General features: G+C 42.1%; 1 protein-coding gene across 4 annotated transcripts in view; it reads right to left on the reverse strand.

Annotated features, from left to right (window-relative positions):
- NFIA (nuclear factor I A) overlaps nt 1-24,360 on the reverse strand; it is a gene marked incomplete at its 3' end in the record, with an annotated part of 385,446 nt that overhangs the window by 16,406 nt on the left and 344,680 nt on the right. For 2 of the 4 annotated variants that reach the window (XM_081258348.1, XM_081258347.1), the window contains exon 10: nt 22,218-22,309. The exons of 1 other annotated variant lie outside the window; for it this stretch is intronic. In XM_081258348.1, the coding sequence (XP_081114474.1) occupies nt 22,218-22,309 (92 nt within the window). Of the gene's footprint in view, nt 1-22,154; nt 22,310-24,360 lie in introns of those variants that run through there. One more of the 4 variants, XM_081258346.1, reaches the window with a different exon arrangement.

Raw genomic sequence — 24,360 nt, forward strand, 5'->3', positions numbered from 1 at the left:
CCCTCGCGGGTAACCTCTTTGCCAGGCCCTGAGCACAGGTCTTTGCTTCGGACCTTCTCTGTTCCCTGTCCAGGGTCCTTCCTTCTGGCCTTTCCAGTCCCGTTTCCTGCCTCCCTCCACCCACCCCTCCAGCCAGTCTCTGTCTCTGTCTCTGTCTCTCTCCACCTGGTTCGATCCCCCACAAGAATGAGGGCAGACCCCCACTCTCTCAAAGGCTATGCAAAGCAGCAGCCCTCCCCACTCCATTCACTGGATTAAGAGGAAGGAAGAGGGCACACTCAACTGCAACCGCAACTACCCGTCTGGCAGCCGGGACGGAAGCTTGTGTATTGAGGCCAACAAGTGAGGCGCAGAGACGGGATCAGGACAGAGCGCAGAGGAGGTTGTAGCGTCTCGGTTCTCAGATTCTTGAGAGAAGAGGGCAAGAGTACAGTAAGATGCAACTCAGCACCGGACTCTGAGGCAGGGGCGTGGGTTCAAGTCTCAGCTCAGTCACTGGCTGCCCTGGGATTTTGGCTGCTCTGATTACACTACGAAGATCCCGTTCCTACACCTGTACCTTCTGGGAACACCTGCTTTTCAATTGTATTGGTCCAGGAGTCATCTTTTCCTTGTTCGCTGTGTAGCTGTGATAGTGGCAGGGATAAAACTGTTCATATCCCTCACTGAGGTTAGAAGGAGCTTGGCCATGGAAAAAGTCAGAGACCTAAATTCTAGTCTGTGTGACATCAGGGGTCACAACTTTACTTATCTGCAGAACAGGCCTCAGTATGCCAGTTGTTATAATATTACTATATTACTTGGTGGTGGGGGGAAATAACAAACATAGAGACAGATCTTTGAAATACTGGACTAAAATGTAAGCAGCATCATTAAGGGAGGCATTGGTGTGCTCTAGATGTCACCCGATGGGGTCAGGGTTTCATCGGAGCCAACCGCCTTGGATAAAAATGGAATGATTTCCGCAAGTCCAGTCAAAGCTCTTACGTGACATCCCTGAAAGCACAAACTAGGGATCAGTGAACAATGCTTTCCTCCTCCTTCTGAAAATGTGGTAGGATTTAGGGTTTTATGGCAACAAAACTTGTCTTTGTTAAGACGTGACTCGCAAAACAAACCCACATGGGGGAGTTGGCAGTTTCAAATGACAGTACTTTTTTTTTAATGCTGAAACAGCAAATGCTTTTTATGTTCAGATTTTTTTTCCTTCTATATTTGTAGATTAAATTTACAACTAAGCAATATTCACTACTACAAACAATTAGACTCTTCCTGAATATGCTTCCAGGGGAGGTGAGTTGGAAGCGTCTCGGTAGGGCCGGGTTGGGGGATTGTGCAAAGGTGAAATCCCACAGCATTAAGGGTCTCTGTCAAAGGTCTTATCAATGATTTGGATGTGAACATAACATATGGGATCAGCAGAGCTACTAAGCTTCCCTGTCAGGAATCTATGCTTCTGGGAGAGAGGTAGTATCATTCCAACACAGAAAACTTAATTCATTTTTACCTTTTAGTAATGACTTTAAAGATGGTGATTTCATAAGCAAAGATTCCTGAAGACATATTTAAGAATGTGTCATAAAATCAAGCACGCAAACAAAATCACTTACTTTGTTTTCAGATGAATTCTACTTGGTAGTGCTCTCCTAGTAACTGAGATTTAAGAACAAACTCAGAACTCGTACACACAGTGCCGATTTGGAACAGTTCCATACCTATCACTTTATTATATTTTAATGAAACCAGTTACAGATTGGATGATGGTTATGTGTTCTCTGGCTTTTTAAATACCCTTTTCTCTTGTTAAATCACCCTACGGCTAGGAGATCCCATTGTTCACTTTGCAAGAATGGTGGCCTATTCAAATGCCACATATTAACTTTCTTTCTGATTCTGCAATCACAAAAATCTTGCAAAGATGCCACCTTGTGCTATCCTAAAGGCAGTTCAGTTAAAAAAAAATTACTCAAAGACTTTCTTTTCTTTTAAAGAAGTGAATTGTCTGAGCTGAGATATGGCTTCCTGTTCTACTGCATCAGCCTTCTGTGTTGTTCTCCAGGAACAGGTTTACAAGTTCAAGTTCAGGTTTAAACTAAATAAAACACTCCTCAGGAGTTTATAACTGAGCCTCATTTACATGTGCTCCCTCTGAACTCTACCGGCCTCTGTACACTAGTTTCCAAGGCTTGGGGGAGGAATGTTTTACAGTTGGAATCTGTACTGCTTTCTCAGGCATTTTAGACTCAGAGGCCAGGCAACAGTAAGCTTTAGTTAGTATTAAAAGTTTCCTCAGATCTACTATAAAGTCAAAGAAAGAGGGGAAGAAAGACAAGGCCAGGCCTGGAGAACTGAATCTTCTTAATTTTCCCGATAAGGCTCTCGTGGTAACATTCCATTTAAAAAGATGGATGCATATTCTAGAATTCCATAGTCGTGACTTTAGATTTCTCTGAAATCATTTTCAACTCTTTGTGGAAAGTGGTCAATACATATTTATTGTCTCCAAATTTAAGACCTAGGGTTTGTGTAAACTGGTTTTCTGACTTGAAAAATGCAGTTAAAAAGTGTTATGAAGATAAATGTCCCCAACTCAGAAGGGACTCCTTATTATGTTTATGAAAAAACCTAAGGGATTTTTTTGTGTGTGTGTGTGTGGTACGTGCCTCTCACTGTTGTGGCCTCTCCCGCCGCGTAGCACAGGCCCCGGACGCGCAGGCCCAGCGTCCATGGCTCACGGGCCCAGCCGCCCCGCAGCACGTGGGATCCTCCCGGACCGGGGCACGAACCCGCGTCCCCTGCATCGGCAGGCGGACTCCCAACCACTGCACCACCAGGGCAGCCCCCCTAAGGGATTTTTGAGGTCAAAAAGATCTCAGGGATTTTCCAGCCAACAAAGTTACACTAGAGAGGAAGAAATGGCTATTTTTGGTTTAGAAGCTTGAAGGGTTGAAGTAGGGTTTCTGAGATGCTCATAGAAACCAATCTGGAGAGAACTGGTTTCCTGGCTGACTGAGATTAAGACTCAGTCTCCTTGCTAAGCAAGGGTCCTGGAGTTCAGAGAAAGCAGTGATGGTCTTTGTGGACAGAAATGGAGGGAGAGCCGGACAAACAATACCAAGAACTCTTGCCACTCAACTTCTCTGTGAATTTGAGTTTAGCAAGAAAGTGGGTACAGCAATAATAAACCAATGCTTCAACACCTGAGTGTTAACTCTATAGCATCTCGGCCCTGGAGCAGTTTCCTGATAGGTGAGCATACCCGGCATTGCAGGGTGTGGCATTCCCAGTACTCCAGCTTCAGCAGCTGCATCCCTGCACAGTGACAGGTGGTAAGTCAGATAAATAGCTCAAAAGAAAGCACTGCTGTGGGGATTCAGAGAAGAAACTACCTGGCTCAGGGAAGATGGACTGAGTCCATTGTGAATCTGGTCTCAGTTTGTGCCTCTGATTAAGAACACCTTCCTAGGCTTCCCTGGTGGTGCAGTGGTTTAGAGTCCGCCTGCCGATGCAGGGGACACGGGTTTGTGTCCCGGTCCGGGAAGATCCCACATGCCGCAGAGCGGCTGGGCCCGTGCGCCATGGCCGCTGAGCCTGAGCGTCCAGAGCAATGGGAGAGGCCACAACAGTGAGAGGCCCACGTACAGAAAAAAAAAAAAAAAAAAAAAAAAAAAAAAAGAACACTTTCCTAGCACCGTGGTTGTGAGGATGAAGTGAAACATGAGAATATGGAAGTGTTTTGTCTTTTAACTTAAGTTAAACTAAGCTGTCAAACAAAGGTGATGCTTTTTTAAATGTATGTGTCTTCCTTTCTGACATGGGGAAGACAGAAACCTCATCTTTATATGCTAGCCCATATAGCTTCTTGGCCTAGTACATAATGGGCAGTCACTTTTCTTGGATAAATACAATAACAGCCTGAGTATGCTGGCTATATCCTCTTTTCTCTCAATCGCTTGAACTTAGCCTAGCTCAACTGCTAGACACATCAAGGATTTTTAAAAAACAAATTAAATGTGAATATGCATCCAAATAAAACCCTTTGCTATGAACATAGTAAGTTTCTTCTATTGGATAAAGACATGAATAAAAGTAGAATCCACGTAGATGACATTCTGTAGAAATGAACGATAAAATTAGTTTCTTTGGGGGCGGCAGTTAACTTATGACAACTGAATGAGATCAGGACTCACAACCCTAAGAGTGTCTCTGCCTTTGGCCAGGAACGATTGGCCAAGCTGCAGAAAGATAATAATTTGCATATGTGATAGTCTCTACTATACCATTGGTCACTCATTCCCAAATTACTGAGAATCACATGTTCTTTCCTTTGTCTAGTTTTTGTTTCTCTTCTTCCTTACTCATGAATATCTATCCAATTTTGACTCATTCTCCACTATCCTTTGAACTTCTGCCTTAAGGGTTGTTGCAGGAAACAAAGTAAACATAACTGCCAATGTCAATTTTTTTTTTTTTTTTTAAGTATCTCTGGCAAAATGGTGGATGGGAGGAATTCGATACTCAAGTGCTTTGCAGATTTTCCTGAGGATTTAATCTATCCATGCAGATCTTAATTCTTCTGAAGACAAAATAATTTGATAGTTGACCTGATAGTTCAAAAAGTTTAACATTCATCAGTGTGTTGGTAGACTGACGCAGATCTACTGTTATTTCATTCATGCTGAATCTTAGGGCAAAACAGTAGTCTCATCCTTCAGCAATTTTCTTTCAGAAACAGAGGCCACCAGTTTGGAAACATGCTCGTTGGATGGAGTTACATGGAAGGCACAGGATGAAGAGGGCAAGCTATTGCCTGGACACAAATTAGGCACTTGGAGAAGCTGCCTTCTCTCTCCTGCTCCCTTAGAGTTATTCAGTGGGTACCATCCCTCATCTTACTATGGGGCTTAATTCTGTGCCTGGTCCTTATTCAAAGCAAGCAGCCAGGAAGGGGTGCGGAGGGACAGTCCAGATTTGACATCACTGTCCCCAGAACTGAGGAACACTAGTGAATTCCATAAGGAGTGTCATTCTGCAGTTCTTGTTTTACAAAGGTCTTTGTGATGCAAGGCCGAGGGGAAGAGCCAAGCAAATAGCGTTCCTGGAAGATGGTGGGGGTGGGTTAAGGGAAAGGATTATGTTTTTAGGAGGCGGGGGTGAAGAGAATTTGGTACATCTTTAGACTTTGACAGGAAAAAATATTTGGGAAGAAGCCAGCAGAGAGATACAGCCTGGCCCTAGCTGAATGGTAATGACGGAACTAACAGCAACATTGAGAGCTATCCAGATACCAGAGAGAACAACTGGCAGATATTAAAATCATTATAAGATGTGAAATTATACCTCTTGCTGCGTCATTATCACTACATTTCATAATATTTGCCTAGAAAAGCACACAAAGCCTATCAGGTTAAATTAATCCTAATGATCAATTTCAGTTTTATTCTAATTAAACAATTTCAATTTAATTAACGTGAGCACAGAAATTAGGCAAAATTACAAATGTAAATGTTGAACTTTAAATCAAAGGTCCTCCCTGCTGCCTGCCTCCTATAGAAGTACCTTAAAATATTTGCCTGTGAAAGTAGATGGGAGTTTTAACCTTTGTCTGCACTGTGAAGGACAGAAGTTAGAAAAATACGCCACCGAAAGCTCCCCCAGAGCACAGACAGAAGCACAGGTTTAAAAACCACCCACGCACACCCACACCCACATGCACACAATACTAGGTGGTAGTGTGTGAAGATAAATTCTGCACGGTGAACTCTGGAAGTATATGCTTTTGTTCCTCAGGATTCCAATGCACTTGGGTCAGTCTAATGGATATTGAACTTCTGTAAAACACCTCTGTAAAATAGAAGCTGTGCACCCATATCCTAAGCCACGTATTAAACTACCAGTGCCTTCCCTCCCTGGTGTCAGAAACCCTGCCTCTCAGACCTGCTTTGCCTCTGATTAGCTGTGTGGCTTCACAAGTCGTTTCAACTCCCTGAGCTTGGGCCCTCTTGTTTGGAGGGGCTGTTTGATCAGAAGTATACACACTTTATTCCAAAATGCACTTAAAGTCATATCTGAAAAATGATGGGGTGTGGAGGTGACATTCTTTAAGAAAACTATCGGCTTCAGGATTCTGAATTTCTGTAACTTCCCCAAATACCAGTATCTTAAAATGGATTTGAAAATGGCAGGGGGTACCATGTGTCTGAGTCATCCTATAAACACCTTTAAATAACCTTTCTTCTCCCTTAATAAAAATCCAAAGGAGATGGGATCCAGAGCTCTACAAGTTTGAAGAAGAAAAGGACCTGTAAATGGATTCTTTTCCTACAAAGAAAAGAAAAAGATGGCAAAAATAGGAAACAGAAAAAAAGATAATGAAAAGAAATGCATGTTCTTTTTTTTTTTTTGTATTTAAAAAACTTGTCCTGGTGAATCATACTTAATAACAGGTCTGTAGTGTCACAGAGTCTTGGTCTTAGAAGAATGTTATATGCAGCGTAAGGTTCTATGTTATTTCTCGTATCCATAACATAGCCACAACTTCTTTTCCCACAAATAAGCCTTCGTCCACGAGCCCTCATCATGACTTGTTCACAATTGTATATGAGAATTATTTGACAGCAATCAATCCACTATTATTGTTTGGGGACATTAAAGGAGAACAGCAGAGTAATTTAACCATATAGTTGATTAGTGTAATAATCATCATGAAATTTAGTAATAATAGTGGGATTTCTCCTTAACTTGGCTAATGATCATGGACAATTCATGTCTTGACTGCCAGTGGTAGAAACGGTTTTTAAAATATTAACTTCTGCCCCTTGGGAATGACACTTAGCCCATCACATTTAATTTTTGACCTTCACTGAACAGCATGATTCTAATCTCTTGATTTTATAATCTTAACTAGGAAACATTAAAATATGGATTGACTCCAGTTGGCAGGAATCTTTATGTTCTTTTCACTAAAAAAGCTATAAATCCAATGGTTGACCTTTTATTTCCAGGTCACAAATGATACCCACTCACTTTTGTCCATTCACATAGGATTTATGTTAGGGTCTACAGGTATAAGCCATGAAAGTTGAACTTTAATGAAATGTCTTTCAAAGATGTGCACTTAACCAAAAATGTCCCACAGAAAATTAGCGGATGGCCTTTTAAAAACATCTATTATATCTTCAGGTTCACTGCTGGCTTCAACTAAATCTATTTTTCACTTGTAGTAAGTTTCTTTTAACAGGAGCATTTTTCTGAGGATATACATTAGGCTTGTGTTTGGGATGATAATAGTACCTTAGTTCCCAATTCAAGTTTCTAAACTGAAAGAAGATTTCTGAAATGTTCTCTTTACCATCACCATGATTCATCTATCTCCAGCTGAAAAACGTTCCTTGTCCTTTCACAGAATCAATTGTATTGATGGGAGGTGTTCTGTGTTGTCAATCAGGGAAATGTGATTTGATGGGACCCCAAAGCAGTGAGATGGGGGAAGGAATACCAAACCTGCTCAGGACCACGCCATCTGAGTGAGATCAATGTTTCCCATAATACTCTTCCTGTCATGTAGCACCCTGTCACAATTAATAATGTAGAAGGAGCTGATTAACTTAAGTAAAGTGCTCTCTGCTGTGTAAACACATAAAGATCTATGAGGCAAAAGTGGGGGGCAGGAAAGAACAAAAAGTCATTTTTATTTTTCACGTGGAAACGTTCTCACTTTCCATTCTTCTCTTGTAACAATTACTGTACCAGCCATTCTGATGGAGTCGATAAATTGATTTGGGTCTTGATGCTGCAGCAAAGCAGACTGATCTGAGACACCATTATCTGCATTGGAGCGTGTGTGTGTGTGTGTGGTGGGGCTGCACTTTGGTGGCAGAGGGCAAAGGGGCAAAGTCAGGAAAGGCACATCGGCATCGTTCTAGATGGGAAATTAAGGCTCTACACGGAGTTTCTGGAATGGAGAGATGCATGCATGTGTGTGCGCATGTGTGTGCATGTTACGTGTGTGCATGCGTGTGTTGGGAATGGATGGAGAAAAAGAAGCCTTCCACTTGGCTAAAGGATGCAGCCTAAGTAATACAGTATGCACCACTTATTTAAGTCCCGGTGGTATTTCAATCACTCACAGCCATCTGCAATTCAATGAGGATCACCACCCCATTAGAGCCAGTCATGTCAGCTGCGTATCTGACAAAATAAACATTCAGAAACTGTGCTCCTAGGTTCATAACTTGTTTTTGCACTGGGATTTTTTTCTTCTCTCCCTCATCCAGCATAAAGTTTAATAGTTTTTTAATATGAAATTATACCATACATAGAAACTCTCCATATACATTCCTTAGTGTATTTTTCCTCACAACCAGAAACTGAAGCTGTTAGCTGAGCTTTAACTTGCTCCTTGGGAGTATGCTAAGTATGTTCTTAATAAATAAATATCATTCCACTAGCTAGTGAGAGAATTAATGGCACAGTTTATGGAAAATGGGCATGGGAGGATGGAGGGAGAGACGAGGCAGCCCAGGGGAAAAATTACCAGATTACCTCTGTGGTTCTCACCATATTAACATTTCTATGTCTCTACCGGCAATCACGGGTCCCTGGTCCCAAAGATGAAGGAGATGCATCCTGCCTCACTTCTGGTGCTGACGGAGGTTCCACTCTAAGGAGTGAAAAGGCAGCAGCACACGTCAGCCTTCCCCGTGCCAGCGTGGGGTGCTGGGGGCTTCACATTCTAACCAGATTGAATTTTCACAAAACTCTAAGTGGAATGCAGGAACTAATTTATAATTTTATAAATGTGACATCTAAGGGTCAGAAAGGCTAAAAATTACCCCAAGGTCACTGTAGAAGTCTGCTCAGGCTGCCATAACAAAATACCATAGACTGAGTGGCTTCAACAACAGAAATTTATCTTCTCACCGTTCTGGAGGCTGGAAGTCCAAGACCAAAGTTCTAACTGATTTGGTACCCAGGGAAGGTCATCTCCCTGGCTTGCAAATGGCTGCCTTCTTGCTGAGTCCTCACATGACAGAGAGCATGCTCTCTGGTGTCTTTTCTTTTCTTTTTGTTAGCTGCACTGCGTGTCTTATGGGATCTTAGTTCCCCGACCAAGGATTGAACCTGGGGCCACAGCAGTGAAAGCACTGAGTCCTAACCACTGGACCGCCAGGGAATTCCTTGTCTTTTCTTAAAAGACCACTAATCCCATCATAAGGGTCTCACCCTCATCTAAACCTAACTACCTCTCAAAGGCCCCATCTTCAAATACTATCACATTGGGGGTTAGGGCTTCAACATATGAAATTGGGGGGGGGTGTTACAATTTAATCCATATGAGTCGTGTACTGAGATAAATCAAAATCAAGTCCATCTGGCTCCAAAGCTTCTATTTTCTCTACTATGTTATACTGCCTTGGAGAGGAGAGTACCTCATGACCATAGGTCTTAATGCTGCTACTACCTGTAAAATCTCAGACCTCATGCATGTTAAACCAAGCTAAGTTAAGGTTTCTTCACATACAGAGATCCCACTGTGCCCTTCACCTGCTTCCCATCTCCCGCAGAATAAAGTCCAAGTGCCTTATCATTGTATAAAGGCATGTATGTATTCAAGACTGGACCCCGTTTAACTTGCCAGCTTCATTACTCAACATTCTCTGTCATTTACCTTACATTAACCAACATATGAAACAGAATTCTCTGAACACACACCACTGTTTCTCTGCATGTGTTGTTCCCCTTTCCTGGAATGGAATTATTTCTGCCTCCTTCCAAACTAGCTCATGTGAAATCTCCTCTAGAATATCTTCCATGAATTTCCTGCTTCTCCCCCAGGTTAATTATCTACTCTCTGCACTACCTGTAGATTATACGTACTTCAACTGTTTCCCTTACCATATCTTACTATAATTTGTTTACTTTTCTCCTTAAAAGTCTGTAAGCAATGGACGGCAGGGATTGGATCATATATATCAGTAGTACCCTGGTGTGGTAGGTACCAGGGATATAGTATGTGCTCAGTACATTCTGGTTTCTTTTTTCTCCCTAAGGACAATCACATGGCTGGTGAGTGGGACAGATGAGCTAGGAATCCAGATATTTTGACCCCCAGCCCAGTGCTCATTTTACTCTACTAAGATGCACTATGGTCAGTTCCCTTACTAGACCTTTCCATTGTATTGTCCTACCATTCCCACCACCCCTGACCCCTGGTGCTACTGCTTCCCCAATACACATACATACACACTTGGCCATAGATCCACGGAAGGGAGATTGTACTTGAGAGGGGCAGAACCTGTGTTCCACGAAGGCTGCCTTAAATTTCCTTGAAGATGCAGCATATCCAGCCTTGGAAGGCAGTGCTGGGCACTTCCCACATCGTTAAGGCAGAGCTGTGTGGGCCCAAGGCTGCCCTGTGCTGAGGATGTTTGTGCCTGGGCCGCAGCTCCATTTAGCCCAACACATTCCGATTCTGGGGGTGGGGGGGTAGGGGGGTGGGACGGGTGGGACGGGTGGCAGCATGTGCGGGGAAGGGAGAGTGTGAGGGCGAGGAACACCAGGCCAGGACAGCCTGTCCTAACCGTGTCCCAGCTCCAACCCAGGGATCCAGCTTATCACGAGATCATGTGGTTCATTAGTTAATGTGTAAAGCATTTGGAAAGTGAAAAGCCAATTAGAAGTGCTACGTTACTTTGTCTCTGATATAAAGGAAACGATGTGAAGCCTAAGGAAAAATTCTCAGGCAAATATTTTGGGGGAAGCCTGCACTGTGGAATGTAACTTAATGAACAGGCTCCAATGAAAGGCTATACACCCAAAACATAGGCCACTGATAAAAGAATGTGTCTTCGTCCTCAATAAACAAACAGGAAGGTAAACAAGTGGGTGTGGGAAAAGCGGCCAGGAAGAATCATTGAGAACTCACGTGAGATCTTTGAGAATCTCACGTTAGACAATAGGCTCTGGCCTTGGAACTATGTGTATCTGTGGAACCTTCAAGGTCTTAGACTCATTAGAAGGCCTGGGAAAGCCTGTGTCCTAAAGGAACCTCTCCTAATGTGAACAGTCATTATTTAGAGTGCAGAAACATTTGGTAAAGCAAATTCTTCCCCGGTATGGGATTTTCACATGCAGGGGCTTTGTGGAAAGTGGGAACCCCACCTGTACTGCCTTCTCTCCTCAGAGCATGTAGCAGGGCCAATGCACTCATTTTCCTGTTCTCTGAACTCTGTTGACTCAAGCTCAGCAAAACCAGGCTCTTTTCTTTTGCAAAGGAAGCATCTGGTTCCAAGTCATAAAAGAGAAACCCAGAACCTATTGCTGACTGTTTGATAAGCACCTGGGAGGGCACGTGGAGGGCACTGTTTCCCAGAGTTCCCCTGCAATTACAAAGGCACATGTCCTTCAACGCAGCCTTTTCAGAGTCCTCGTTTACCAGAAGAACCTTGACCCGGCCCTGTGGGAGCTGGTCTGCAGAAAACTCCAGTACTTCTGCCCAAATCCTGGACTCCAACAGAGGGCTGAAATGAGATGGTCACTGTACACTCATACATGCACACAGCATACCTGTCTCCTAGATGCACAGGGAGTGAGTGTGGAGGAAAGGCGCTGGAAGGAGACAAGCAGCAAGAGAGGAAAGGAGTCAAGTGCAAGAACAGGAGTTGAAAACAGCATGGAACCTACCAGGGAATGGGAAAAAGGCAGATGGCAGATACTGTTAACAGTCTACCCACTAGCTATTGCCCCTTCTTTCTGCAATTTTGTTTAGGGAGGACAATGCGACCAACCCTGGGTAATGAGTCATGATCATAGCCAATCAAGATAGTTTTGTGCTGGCTTTCCTGGCATCCTTTGCAACTAAAGATTAAAATGTGGCCAGTTTTAGTCAATGAGACCCAAATAGAAATTTGTTAACAGGAAACAGGGAAGGAATAAGGCAGGATCTTTGTTCCCTGATATGAGAGGAATAATGGGGAAGGATATGGGTATGATGCCTGGAGCTGCAGCAGTCATTTTGCAGTCAGAGGCACCTGATTGTGGATGCTAAGAATGGTAGAGCAGAATGTTAGAAAGAGCAAGGTTCCTGCTGGCAACATGTAGCAGCTGAAACAATGCCAACAAGCACTCACTGACAGATCTCTTGCTATGTGAGAAAAGAAAACCTGATTGGCTGAAGCCACACTTAATTGGGTTTTCTTCTATGAGGTAGATACTTTATCACCTTCATTTCATAGATAAGGAAACAGAATTTTAAAGGGTAACATGTCCAAGATCACTCAGATAAATGGCACAGCCAGGACATGAAAATAAGTCTATTGTACTCTTTGATTCATGACTTTTTCCTTGTTCCCCTAAAGAAATCAGACCATGAGTGTCAAGAGCATTTCCCTTAGGAACCCTCCTACGCTGCTGGTGGGAGTTAAGTTGGTGCAGCCACTATGGAGAACAGTATGGATGGTGCTCAAAAAACTAAAAATAGAGTTGCCATATGATCCAGCAATCCCATTCCTGGGCATATATCCAGACAAAAATATAATTCAAAAAGATACACACACCTCCTATGTTCATAGCAGCACTATTCACAATAGCCAAGACATGGAAACAACCTAAATGTCCATCGACAGATGAATGGATAAAGAAGATGTACACATATAGAATGGAATACTACTCAGCCATAAAAAAGAATGAAGTAATGCCATTTGCAGCAACATGGATGCAACTAGAGATTATCATACTAAGTGAAGTAAGTCAGAAAGAGAAAGACAAATACCATATGATATCACTTATATGTGGAATCTAAAATAGGACACAAAAATGAACTTTTATGAAACAGAAACAGACTCACAGACATAGAGAACAGACTTGGGTTGACAACGGGGAGGGGAGAGTAAGAAAGAGATGAAGTGGGAGTTTGGGGTTAGCAGATGCAAACTAATATATAGAATGGATAAACAACAAGGTCCTACTGTATAGCACAGGGAACTATATTCAATATTCTGTGGTAAACCATAATGGAAAAGAATATATATAAAAAAGAATGCATATATATGTATAAATGAATCACTTTTTGTACAGCAAAAATTAATACAACATTGTAAATCAAGTATATTTCAGCTTAAAAACAAAGCGCATTTCCCTCAGTATCCTGAAACTTCCACTGACTGGAAACATCATTATCAAGACACATTTCAGGGCTTCCCTGGTGGCGCAGTGGTTGAGAGCCCACCTGCCGATGCAGGGGACACGGGTTTGTGCCCCGGTCTGGGAAGATCCCACATGCCACGGAGCGGCTGGGCCCGTGAGCCATGGCCGCTGAGCCTGTGTGTCCGGAGCCTGTGCTCCACAACGGGAGAGGCCACAACAGTGAGAGCCCCGCGTACCGCGAAAAAAAAAAACCATTTCAGGGTTGGAAATTTTGACGGCAGTGCTGCATTTGATACCATGGTTTTCTGACTTCACTGTAAGGCTATCATCAAATTCTGACCTAACTCCTCTCAGCTCTTTACACCCATTCACAGCTTCTTGTTTCAATCATTCCCCCCTCTTCATTTTCTTTCCCACTTTTCCCACAATCCTAAGGGCTAATTAAATAAATACCAGACGTTTGGTCCTTTCTCTTCTTCCACGAAATCTAAAATTTCCTGTGAAATCTCCCTTTTCTCTTCCCCTTCTCCATTGCCACTGATCTCATTTAAATACTGGAAAAGAAGTAAGCATGAAAAGAACTATTTATTGTGCACCTACTGTGTGCCAAATCCCATGTAAGCACCTTAATTCTTTCAACGATCATCAATTTGCTTCAACTAAGAAGTTTCCCCAAATCTTTTTGGAGCAAGGCAACAAACAAACAGAAAGGCTAAAACCAAACCAAAATATGCCATTAAACATGATGGGATCTCCGAAGTATTAAAAACTGAGCGAGAAAAAGGAGACCAGTACCTAGAACTGAGGCTCCCACTTGGCTCAGAAGTGAAATTTGTGGCTGAGGACAACTAAAACGCGCTGCCCAATTAAAAAAACTTGAAAGACAACGGTTCTGTTTATTGAAAAATGTATTTTAAGCGTGTCTCATAGGCTGTCCGTGAGTCAGCTGCCAAGTGTTTGCGAAGAGAACATGGTAAGAACTTACAGGCTGGGGTGGGGGCTGGGAAGCTGGGGGAGTCGCTCCTGCCCACAGTAAGAGGGAGCAGATGGCAGGGGTAACATCTCCACGAGGCGGTGCTGACTATTCAACACCTACGGCTGGAGCAGAGAACATAAGAGAAAAGAATGACCAGGCACTGCCTTTCCCCGCAGATTCTGGGGGGTACACTCATTTGCCACAGTCCTTGCCACCCTCAGAGACATGATTTCCCCTTGGGAAGTCTCCTCTTCCTTGGGGCACAAGTTGGCTTAAGAGAAGAAACGGCGTGCAGGGCAAGGATAGATGTACCCAGTTGAATGAGGCTTTTGGAGTACCTTTAGGGCAGATGCTCAGTGGAAGAATCCATGTGATTCTGATCTTGTGGAGGTGTTGTCCTAATTTTGTCCTAACTGGATGGTTACTTTAGATCCAGCGTTTGGTGGGCAGGTTCTGCCCATATCTACACAGTAGCACACGAGGACGCATACAAGTCCTTCCCTGATGGGGCATGCTGAAGGGAGTGTGGGCTCTGGAATCAGAAGTGGGTTTGTGTCCTGGCTCTACGAGCCCCCGGCTATGTGGTTCTGGGGAAGTCACTTCCCTCTCTTTAAACCTCAGTTTTAAAATCTGTATAATGGGGATAATAATAACAGCTCTGCCTACTTCAAAGGGTTGCTCTGAAGATCAAATGAGAAAATACTTTGTAATCCAGAAAATACTGTTTAAATATGAGTTTAGTTATCAACTGAACAACAAATGCTATTATTTGTTGAGCATTTAACAGGTGTCAAGCACTTACTTTCTCTACACTAACAGAATTTAAGACTCAAAACAACCGTAGAAGGTAGATAAATACAGTTATCACCATTTTACAGTTAATAAACCAGGCTAGAAAAATTGAATTACAAAGAAAAAATTTTAAAACGTACAAAACATGAAGTACACATACTACTGCTAAGTGATGAAATAAAGCTCCAACCAAGATCTGAAAGGAAAGCTCACAATCTCAGCTGCTCTGCTATCTGGGCTCTGGGCAGAGGCTGGTTGTTCTCACAGATGCAGACTAATGTCATTAGTAAAGGTCTTTTTCCCAGGCAGGATGAGAGAATGAACTCAGTCTTGATTTCACAGATGCAGGCTAATAGGAAACTGGGGCAGGTCTTCAGAAGAACCAAGTGCAGTGTCGGTCCTATTCCTTGATGTGAGAGGATGAGTCAATCTTAGACCATAAAGAGAAAATGGTCAGTAACCTTTCATTATAAATGGTTAAGGACGAAGATAGTATTCAGGAAAGAGAGCAGTTCTGGAGACAGACTGGTTCAAACCCTGACTACCTCGTTTGCCATGGGGCAAGTATACTCTTTGAAACTTCAGTTTCCTCATCTGTAAAATAGGGATAACAGCACCAATCTTAGAGGGCTCTGAGGCCTGTAGGGAGTGCAGGCACAGAACTTGGCACGCACTGGAGCTTAATACAGAATGCCCATTTGGCCAATTAACTTTTTTCAAAGTTACGAGTAAATGGAATTTTATCTGCCATTCCTCTCCAATCCTGGGAGTTTTCAGCTGTATGGGCTTGTAACAAAAATGCTCAGATCCAATGCTAACTAGAAGGGGGAGGATATTTTTTACTTTCCTTTCTCTAACGAAATCTGAGTTTCCTGCCTTTGCAACTATCCAGGCTGCTCCTTGAACTTCTGTGTGGTACCTAACCTCCTACAGACAGGCAGCTGGAGTCGGGGCAGGGAATGGCTTCAGCTAACTGCAGTGCAATCTCAAGTGAGCTTGGTGTCCTGGGTGAGAACATTACGCAAGAAGGGCTGTTTCTTGGAAATGAGGGATTGGGCGTGGGGGGGGGGGTCTGGCTGATATGTCAGCAGTGGGAAAGGATTCTAATTTTATCTGCTTGGTCCAGAGAAGACAGAACTCAGCGTGTCTCTCTACCTAAGATGGGATAAAGCCTTATCGGTCAGCTCACGGAAAAAATTAAAAGTACAGGAAAAAGGTAAAATGTATAAGAAGCAGAGCCATATCATCAGTCCAAAGTTAGACAAGGAGAGAAAAGCTATCTAGCCTTTTCTGTCCCTTCCACTCTTTGGAAAGTTCTTCTACTCAGCTCTCTGGTCTCGAAGCCTCTTAGGCAAATCCTTGTTGTAACTGGTATCACACTGCATTATTAATGTTGTCATTACTATTATTTTTTACATCTGTTTCCTCTATTAGACTTTGAACAACTTGAGGAAAATTGTTATTCCCTGCCTTCTGTAGGTCTTGGGAATATAGTCAGAAATGATGAGTGACGGATGAAAGGGACTTAGGAAGTTTTGCATTTTGCAGATTGCCTGAGCTTTGGTTTCTTAGGCAGAGTTTCAGGAATATGACACACAGAATGGTAACAGATCCAAACGCTCTCCATATCCACCACCTCCCTATGTTCCCTGTGCATCCCCACCAAAGGCAGACAACGGGTGCTGTGCCCATAATTTAGCTCTGCAGGGACCTCTCCAGATCAGCAGGTTTCCAGCACAGTGAAGTGTGTGGTTTGTGCATACATTTGTAAATTTCATGAGGCAGAGGCAGCCACACTGCTTGAGAGTCAGGCAACTAAATGATTTATTAAGCAAAGGTTACAGCACCTGTGCCTTTTTGTCAACAAATCAGGCCCATGCCATGCCAAGCGATTCTTCTAATAACCCAAATGGTAATTTGGTTTTAAATAGCATTTCAGATACCACAATTCTGTTGAGGTAGAACAGTGATAGATTTGGGTGGCAGGGAAAAAATGCCTGTTTTTTAGTATTGTTTGCACTCATTTCTCATTTTAAAGAATTAGTCCTCATTGGTGTTCTGCAGGTTAAGCATTTTATTTGAACATTCTGATTAAACTAGAACCTGAAAAAAAATGAGTTCTTTGCTCAGTCCTTCTGTGTGGGAATTGGTATTTCTATTTATTACCTCATGATGAAATATTAACTTTTTTTCTCTAAATAAATGCCTCCTCTTAATGGCTCTAGTTTTCAGGGATCAGATTAAATTATGAGATGCAACTGAAATGGCCATTGGCTTTCTGCTGTTTGAGACGATGCCATGCTCTCTTATATCATTCAGTGGGCGTGCAGGGGACATTAATAGTGTCCAAAGTGAAGTAAATACTCTATGCCCCAGAGACTTTGCTATATGTTAGTATCAACTGTCATGGTGGACAATACTGAAAAATAAGAGATTCTGGGTGGTCACGGTTTCTTAGAACAGATGGGTGTTCTAAAGGCTGTCAGGAGGTGGCTACCACCCCCATGTTAATGATGAGCTACAAAATGGAGGAGTATAAGGAAAACGAAAGGCAAATCATGATAGCAGCAGAGGTAGCAGACAAGTGATTCAGAAGATTGGGACAGATAACTTGGCAGGAATGTTCCAACAGAGCCAAAAGCTGGGGTGAGACAGACAATGCAATTGGAAGGCAGTCTGAAAGAAAACTAGCTCAAGGCAAGGCTAAAGAGAAGGCAATTCTGTCTCAGTGAAGGGAGGAATTCTCTGGAGGAAAAAAGATAGACTGGAAGGGAAGGAGGAGAAAAAATGGCTTTCAATTATCCATGTTATCTTTCCCTACCAATCATTACAGATGATGAATAGGTGCAATAAAAGCCAATATTCAATTTTTCCAATTTACATGGAAAGAAGGCCATAATATATTGTTACGGGGAAGAAACAGCAGGTTACCAAACAGTGTATATAATATGATCTCATTTTTGCAATATATTTGTATGCAGAGAAGCAGTCTGGATGGATTTAGACAGAAATGTTAACAGTAGGACTACAAGTGATTTTTATTATTTTTCCCATCTGTATTTTCCACAATTAACATGTATCACGACTGTAATAAGAAAAAGTCTTTTTTTTTTTTTTTTTGCAGTACGCGGGCCTCTCACTGTTGTGGCCTCCCCCGTTGCGGAGCACAGGCTCCAGACGCGCAGGCTCAGTGGCCATGGCTCACGGGCCCAGCCGCTCCGCGGCATATGAGATCCTCCCAGACCGGGGCACGAACCCGTGTCCCCTGCATCGGCAGGTGGACTCCCAACCACTGCGCCACCAGGGAAGCCCAAAAGTCATTATTTTTAAACTTCCTTATGAATCATTTAGATTCAACCCGTATCTGCTGGCTACCCACTATGTGTTGGACATGAGAGCACAAAATGACAGTGGGTTTTTTGATAAACAATTCACTCTTCCTGGCTGTTTTACAGAATTTTAGACTCTCAAGTGGAGAAAGGACTATGAAGAGTTTATCTAATGATTACATTTAAAAAATTGCGGTGAAATACACACAACATAAAATTTACCATCTTAACTATTTTGTTTTTTTTTTTGCTGTACACGGGCCTCTCACCGCCGTGGCCTCTCCCACCGCGGAGCACAAGACCCGGACGCGCAGGCCCAGCGGCCATGGCTCACGGGCCCAGCCGCTCTGGAGCATGCAGGACCCTCCCGGACCGGGGCACAAACCCGCATCCCCCGCATCAGCAGACGGACTCTCAACAACTGCGCCACCAGGGAAGCCCCATCTTAACCATTTTTAAGTGGACAGTTTAGTGATATTCAGGACATTCACACTGTTGTGCAACCATCACTACCACACATCTTCAGAGCCTTTTTCATCTTATAAAACTAACACTCTATACCACCAAACAATAACTCTCTATTCTGCCCTCTCCCCAGCTCTTGGCAACCACCATTCTACTTTTTGTCTCTATGAAGCTGACTACACTAGGTACCTCACATAAGTGGAATCGTATAGTATTCGTCCTTTTGGGACTGGCCTATTTCACTTTGCATAATGTCTTCAAAGTTCATCTATGTTGTAACATACTGCAGAATTCCCTTTCTTTTCAATTCTGAATAATATGTATGATACCACATTAAAATGGTATATACACAATAAAATATGGATACCATATTTTGTTTATCCATTTATCTGTCAATGGACATTTGGATTGCTTTTACCTTTTGGCTATTGTGAAGAATGCTGCTAAGAACATGGGGGTACAAGTATCTCTTGGAGACCCGGTTTTCGATTCTTTGGGGTATACACTCATGATTAGATTTTAGTGCAATCTCAGATTTAAAACCAGGGAATACGTCAGTGGTATTCCTGAGAGTTGAGCATCAGTCTCTGTTTGAATATCTGCAGGGAAAGGTGCTCACCGGCCCATGAGGCAGTACAGCACAGTGGTTTGAGAGCATAGGCCCTGGAGTCAGACAAAACTGGGGATGCATTCTTGCTCCGCTCCTCATCATGTGTGGTCTTGGGAAAATCAACAATCTCTTCAGATCTCAGGTTTCAAATCTATAAAGTGGAGATAATTATATATATCCTACTGGGTAGCTGTCAAGATTCGTTGGATAATGTACCTAAGGTACTTAGTACATAGAAAATGCTCAATAAATAGAGGCTATGTATAATCAAAGAACTCTTTTTTTTTTTTTTTTTTTAAAGAAAGGTCTTATGATAAACTGAAAGCTGCCTACTTCAAATGTCTATTCATCAGCTGGAATTCTATCTGCTGGAAAAAACAGGGACCATATCTAATCTGTCTTCTACAGGTTGATGTTTCAAGTATTTTAAGAGGTTTCTTTGGGGAAAAGAGAGACCATTTTATTTTGTATTTGCTTATGGATTTCTGTGCAGGATACCTCTCCTGCATTTATAAAGCTTAGCTTACCTGCTTGGGTGACACTTCAATTTTTACTTCTTTAAGGGCAGAAAAGAAAATATTGTTTTCCCAGAAAACTTTTCCCATAATTCAACTAATACAAATTTCATGCCTTATTAACAAAAATATTTATATAGAAAAATGCAAGCTTGCCTAGGAAATTACTAATCTGCAGGCCATGTTCAAATTATGTCTTAAAAAACTCCTGTAAAAATTCCTCTTCTGATGTCCTCTCAAAAAGATTACCTAAAAATATTATTTTTATGACCTATATCTATATATGCCTACCACTTTAAATGGTTCCAGAAAGTAGTTCCTCCAAAAAAAAAAAGAGTTAATATATATACCTAAATATTTAAAATACTTAGAGCACATAATTTTAATCTCAGGATATTTTTTTGGGGAAAAAGAGTAACTCCATTAGTGCGGTTTCTCATAAGACAATTGGGGATGGCTTTCTTCTAGCCAAAAGTGGCAGGTGCCACTGTGATAAAAAACACTTAAGCTGTTGTCTCTATGATGCCAAATATTTAACAGAAACCCAAAAAATTCAGTTCCAGATGCCAACACTGGGTCTACATGACATCATTCATACAGATGCGTAGAAAATCTGGATTTTTAAGAATTGAATTTTTGTGGTCAACATCATGAAGACTCAGTTTCTGGGTTAAATAAGGCATTTGTGAAACAAAGCCATGTTGGAATAGAATACGTTTTGATTATAGAGAAACAAACTGAATGGAATGCAGGGTACAGTTTCAGTTCAGTGAATCACATTTTATATAAAAATACTATATAAAATACAAAACAGGACATTTCCAAACTGCATTTTTGAGGTTCTTAATGAAGTAACCTGAGCCCACTGGTTCTTTGAGAAAAGCAATCATCCAATGTAAAGCTACTGTCTCCAGTTCTCCCCTTCTCATTGACCTTGATCATGTGAGCCAAAAGTACAATAAGAAATGTTCTTCTACTGTAATGCCTTTGAGGTAATTATTCAACTTCAAATTCACCAGTTAAATATTTGAAGGTATGGGAAAATAAGCAATAAACTTGAACAATTTTATGGGGAGTACTGAATAGGCGATGTTAATCCCAGATGCCATGTACCTGCCAGTTTCAGAAGAAACAGCAGAAGTGGGAAATTCAAGAGTTAACCTTCTCCCTCCCCTCCCTCCTTCCCCTCTCCCTCTCCTCCCAGCTGCCTCCTCTGAGGCTGTACTTTCTGTGACCCTGTTTCAGTGTAAGGAAGGCTTCAGATGCAATGCTGTTTAACCCACGCTGTCGACACAGCAATAAACTAAAACCCTTAGCAGAGAAAGCAAACGGACCCAGGAAAGCAAATCTATCTCGTTCATAAGCACCTGCTCATAGTGTTACAAACAAAAATGAATAGTTATAAATTAGGCATCTGGAGATTACATACCGAGGCGCATGCACAAAATATCTTGGAGAATTTTTCAAACACTGTGATGAGAACCTCAAAGAGAAAATTCTTTATGTCAATTCTGATAATATACAGTCACATTCTAATTAGGAGATCAGAGAGTAGATTCTTCCAAAACTTGCATCTAATTCTATTCCCCAAGTCTCTAAGTATCTTTATATATGCTACTTTTGAATTCCGAAAGTCTTTCACTGTTTCTCAATTAACAGCAGCTATTTCAAAACTTTTAAAAGAGATTCTTTCTCCTTGGCCTGTACTAGCACAAAACACAACTATCTATTGAAAAACAAACTCTAGATGTCCTGGCATACTCTCTTTCAATCACCTACCTCAAAATATGACATTATATTCGCATAATCCCCTCCCACCCCACTGGGGCCAGCGAAGCCAGTAACAAACACCTCCTATTTCAGTACCAACACCAGCAACTTAACAGCGCTCAGGAACCCTTTCTTTTCCTTTCTCTTAGGAAGTCTGCCAGGTTCCTGGGGACCCTATAATGAGTACATAAGAGTGACTGGCCCCCCATTCCCAGCATGCACTCTGATGTCGCCGGCAGCCAGAGTATACTTTCCGGGTTCAATAGGGGCCTACTTCTGTCTGCTTGCATGTAGAGAGGCACAGATTCCTAAAAGAGGGAGCACACGCTATCCAGCCTGGGAAAATTTTCTTCCCATAGCAAAAGCAGTTCCAGCACAGAAGCCCTCCTCTCCTACCCCCTCAATACAAGAAGCAAAAATTGCAGGCACCGTTTTCCATGATTTCTAAGAACACATGGAAATGTGGCTGAAGGGCCAGGATGGGTAGGGGTCGGGAGGAAAGGGGACTGAACAGGGGCTGGGAAATGCAGCCTGTTGTGCCGAAAGACGAGTTACAATGCACCTGATGAATAAAACAAGCTGCACCACATACAGAAAAGATGAGAGCGGCCCACCTGTGTCTGTTGAGGGATATTTACAAAGCTTGGATCCCGTGGTCCAACACTGACGAATCGGTTTGCGGGGGAGGTGCTGGGTGTCGAGTAGGCTGTGAAGGGAAGGGACACATGCGTTCAGGAAGCAGCACGAGATTGCACACAGAAACAACACCAAAACACACAGTCTCCGAGCCTACGCGGCTGATTAACAAGGAAATGTGCAAACACTGTAGCTAGCAGAGGGACCTGGCTAGCAAGGGCATTTTAGACAGTCAAAAAGGGAAGGGGTGTTGGCTTCCAAAGACTGTTGGAATAAAACGATGTCAAATTGGTGCTCAGATGAGCTCTTTTCTCCTTCCATCATACGAATTAGAACATGCAGGACATTTGTAAAGTATACTTTCTGAGTTAAACATGAGCTCTGGGGTCAGAAAGAGATATCCTAGTCTTTAAAAGCACAGGAGAAAGAAATTAGGTAGAAAGGGGAGGAAAGTAGTTCATTTTACAACCTTACTTTTCACACTATTACCCTCCTAAAGATCATGAAATGTTCCTGTGCCTCTATCTCTAAATATGGAAGAGGAGTCTTTATAGAAGGGACTGGGTTCTCCAGAAAAGTGGTGGAAAACCATTTAGAGCACGCTGTCTTTACAGGCTCAGTGGGGCGTCTAGAATTTTATGATGCACAAAATGCTCTTACAGTACTAACATTTGTAGTCTTCCCACCCTAGAACCCTTCTGTTCAGGCACAAACCATCAAGATCCCATGTAAACCTGGAACCTCAGGTACCACACTTCAGCCAACTGTCCTTTTCACAGTATATGAACGTTTTGTTGTTGGTTTTTATACTTATATTTAAGAGCTTCACTATAGTTTAGAGAGAAAAAATTCTGTGGTTCTGGTGTTTCATTGGTTCATACATCCAAATGAACATTTTGTTTTCTGGCGTCCTTCAATTCACTTCTTTACCACAAACTCCAAGGATTTATTCACATTCTTTCTTTACTAAAATTTTTAGATAGACTATTACTTAATTTCAAATTTCTTAACAATACTTGTAAAAGGCATAAGTTTTCTGGACTAACACGAGACATGCACCATCTAAAAGATGAAAAGGATTTGCATTTCTTAAAAAACACAGATAATTGAGGGAATAATACCAAATTCCTTTGCCAGATTTTTCCCCCCTTGTTGACATCATCTGCTTCTCTTCCTTTGATTTTCTGTTTCACAGAAAACTGCTCAGCCTTCTTGTTTCCCTTGTTAAGCACATCTAGAGATAAAATTTCCACCAATCTGGGCCAAGTCCTATTGGTCATTAGAGCTAAGTCACCCACGCAGAGCTGTGATGGTCACGTGGGTATGGTTGTGTTAAATCAGCATGGAACAGAGGAGGAACATAAGCTTCCCCTGATGTCTATTATTAAGAAACTTTTTGTTGTTGTAGTATTTGTTTTAGAAGAATTCGTCCAATAACAGCTATATATAAAATGATCTAAATATATGATACACTGTACTGTCTAGCAACGTGAATCCATTGATTTCTTCCCCAGCCTATCCTATGTCAGATTAACCTGAACAGATTTGAGAAATACCTCTGCATTTAGCCATTCTGTATGTGCCTCCCACTCACTGGTATGGGGGAAATTTGCTTTTTTAAAAAGCTCAGTAAAATACTCTTTATTAATTGTTTCATTCAGCCTATTGCTCTTCTTTGATATGCTTTCAGAAGTCTCAACAGAAAGTTATGTATTGAAAATGATGTACTATAATTAGCTAGTAGTGAATTTACTTGCTTCTAGGGCACAAAGAGGATGTGGGAGAGATAAGGAGGAAGCTAGTAGATAAAATAACCAGTTAAACCTGTTAGCCATTAGGAGAAAAAAGTGTTTTTTCACATGTGAATAGGTAGGTAGGTTGAGAAGGAACAAAAAGGCATGAAGAGTAAGCTAAGGTTCTAAGACTAAATGACTGATGACAGATGCTGAACCACGAGGCCTTGGTTTGATGGTCCTAGCGGAGCAGTGTGGGCATGTCAGCCCTGGTCACTGCAGACACACAGCAGGATTTCCTATGACGTTTTTACCATACTGGTGACGTCAGAAACATGCATGCTGATTGATCCTAGGATACATGGTACTTTTTTTTTCTTTTTCTTTT

Source organism: Mesoplodon bidens (genome assembly GCF_964165515.1).
Source record: "Mesoplodon bidens genome assembly, chromosome: 2".
NCBI lineage: Eukaryota > Metazoa > Chordata > Mammalia > Artiodactyla > Ziphiidae > Mesoplodon > Mesoplodon bidens.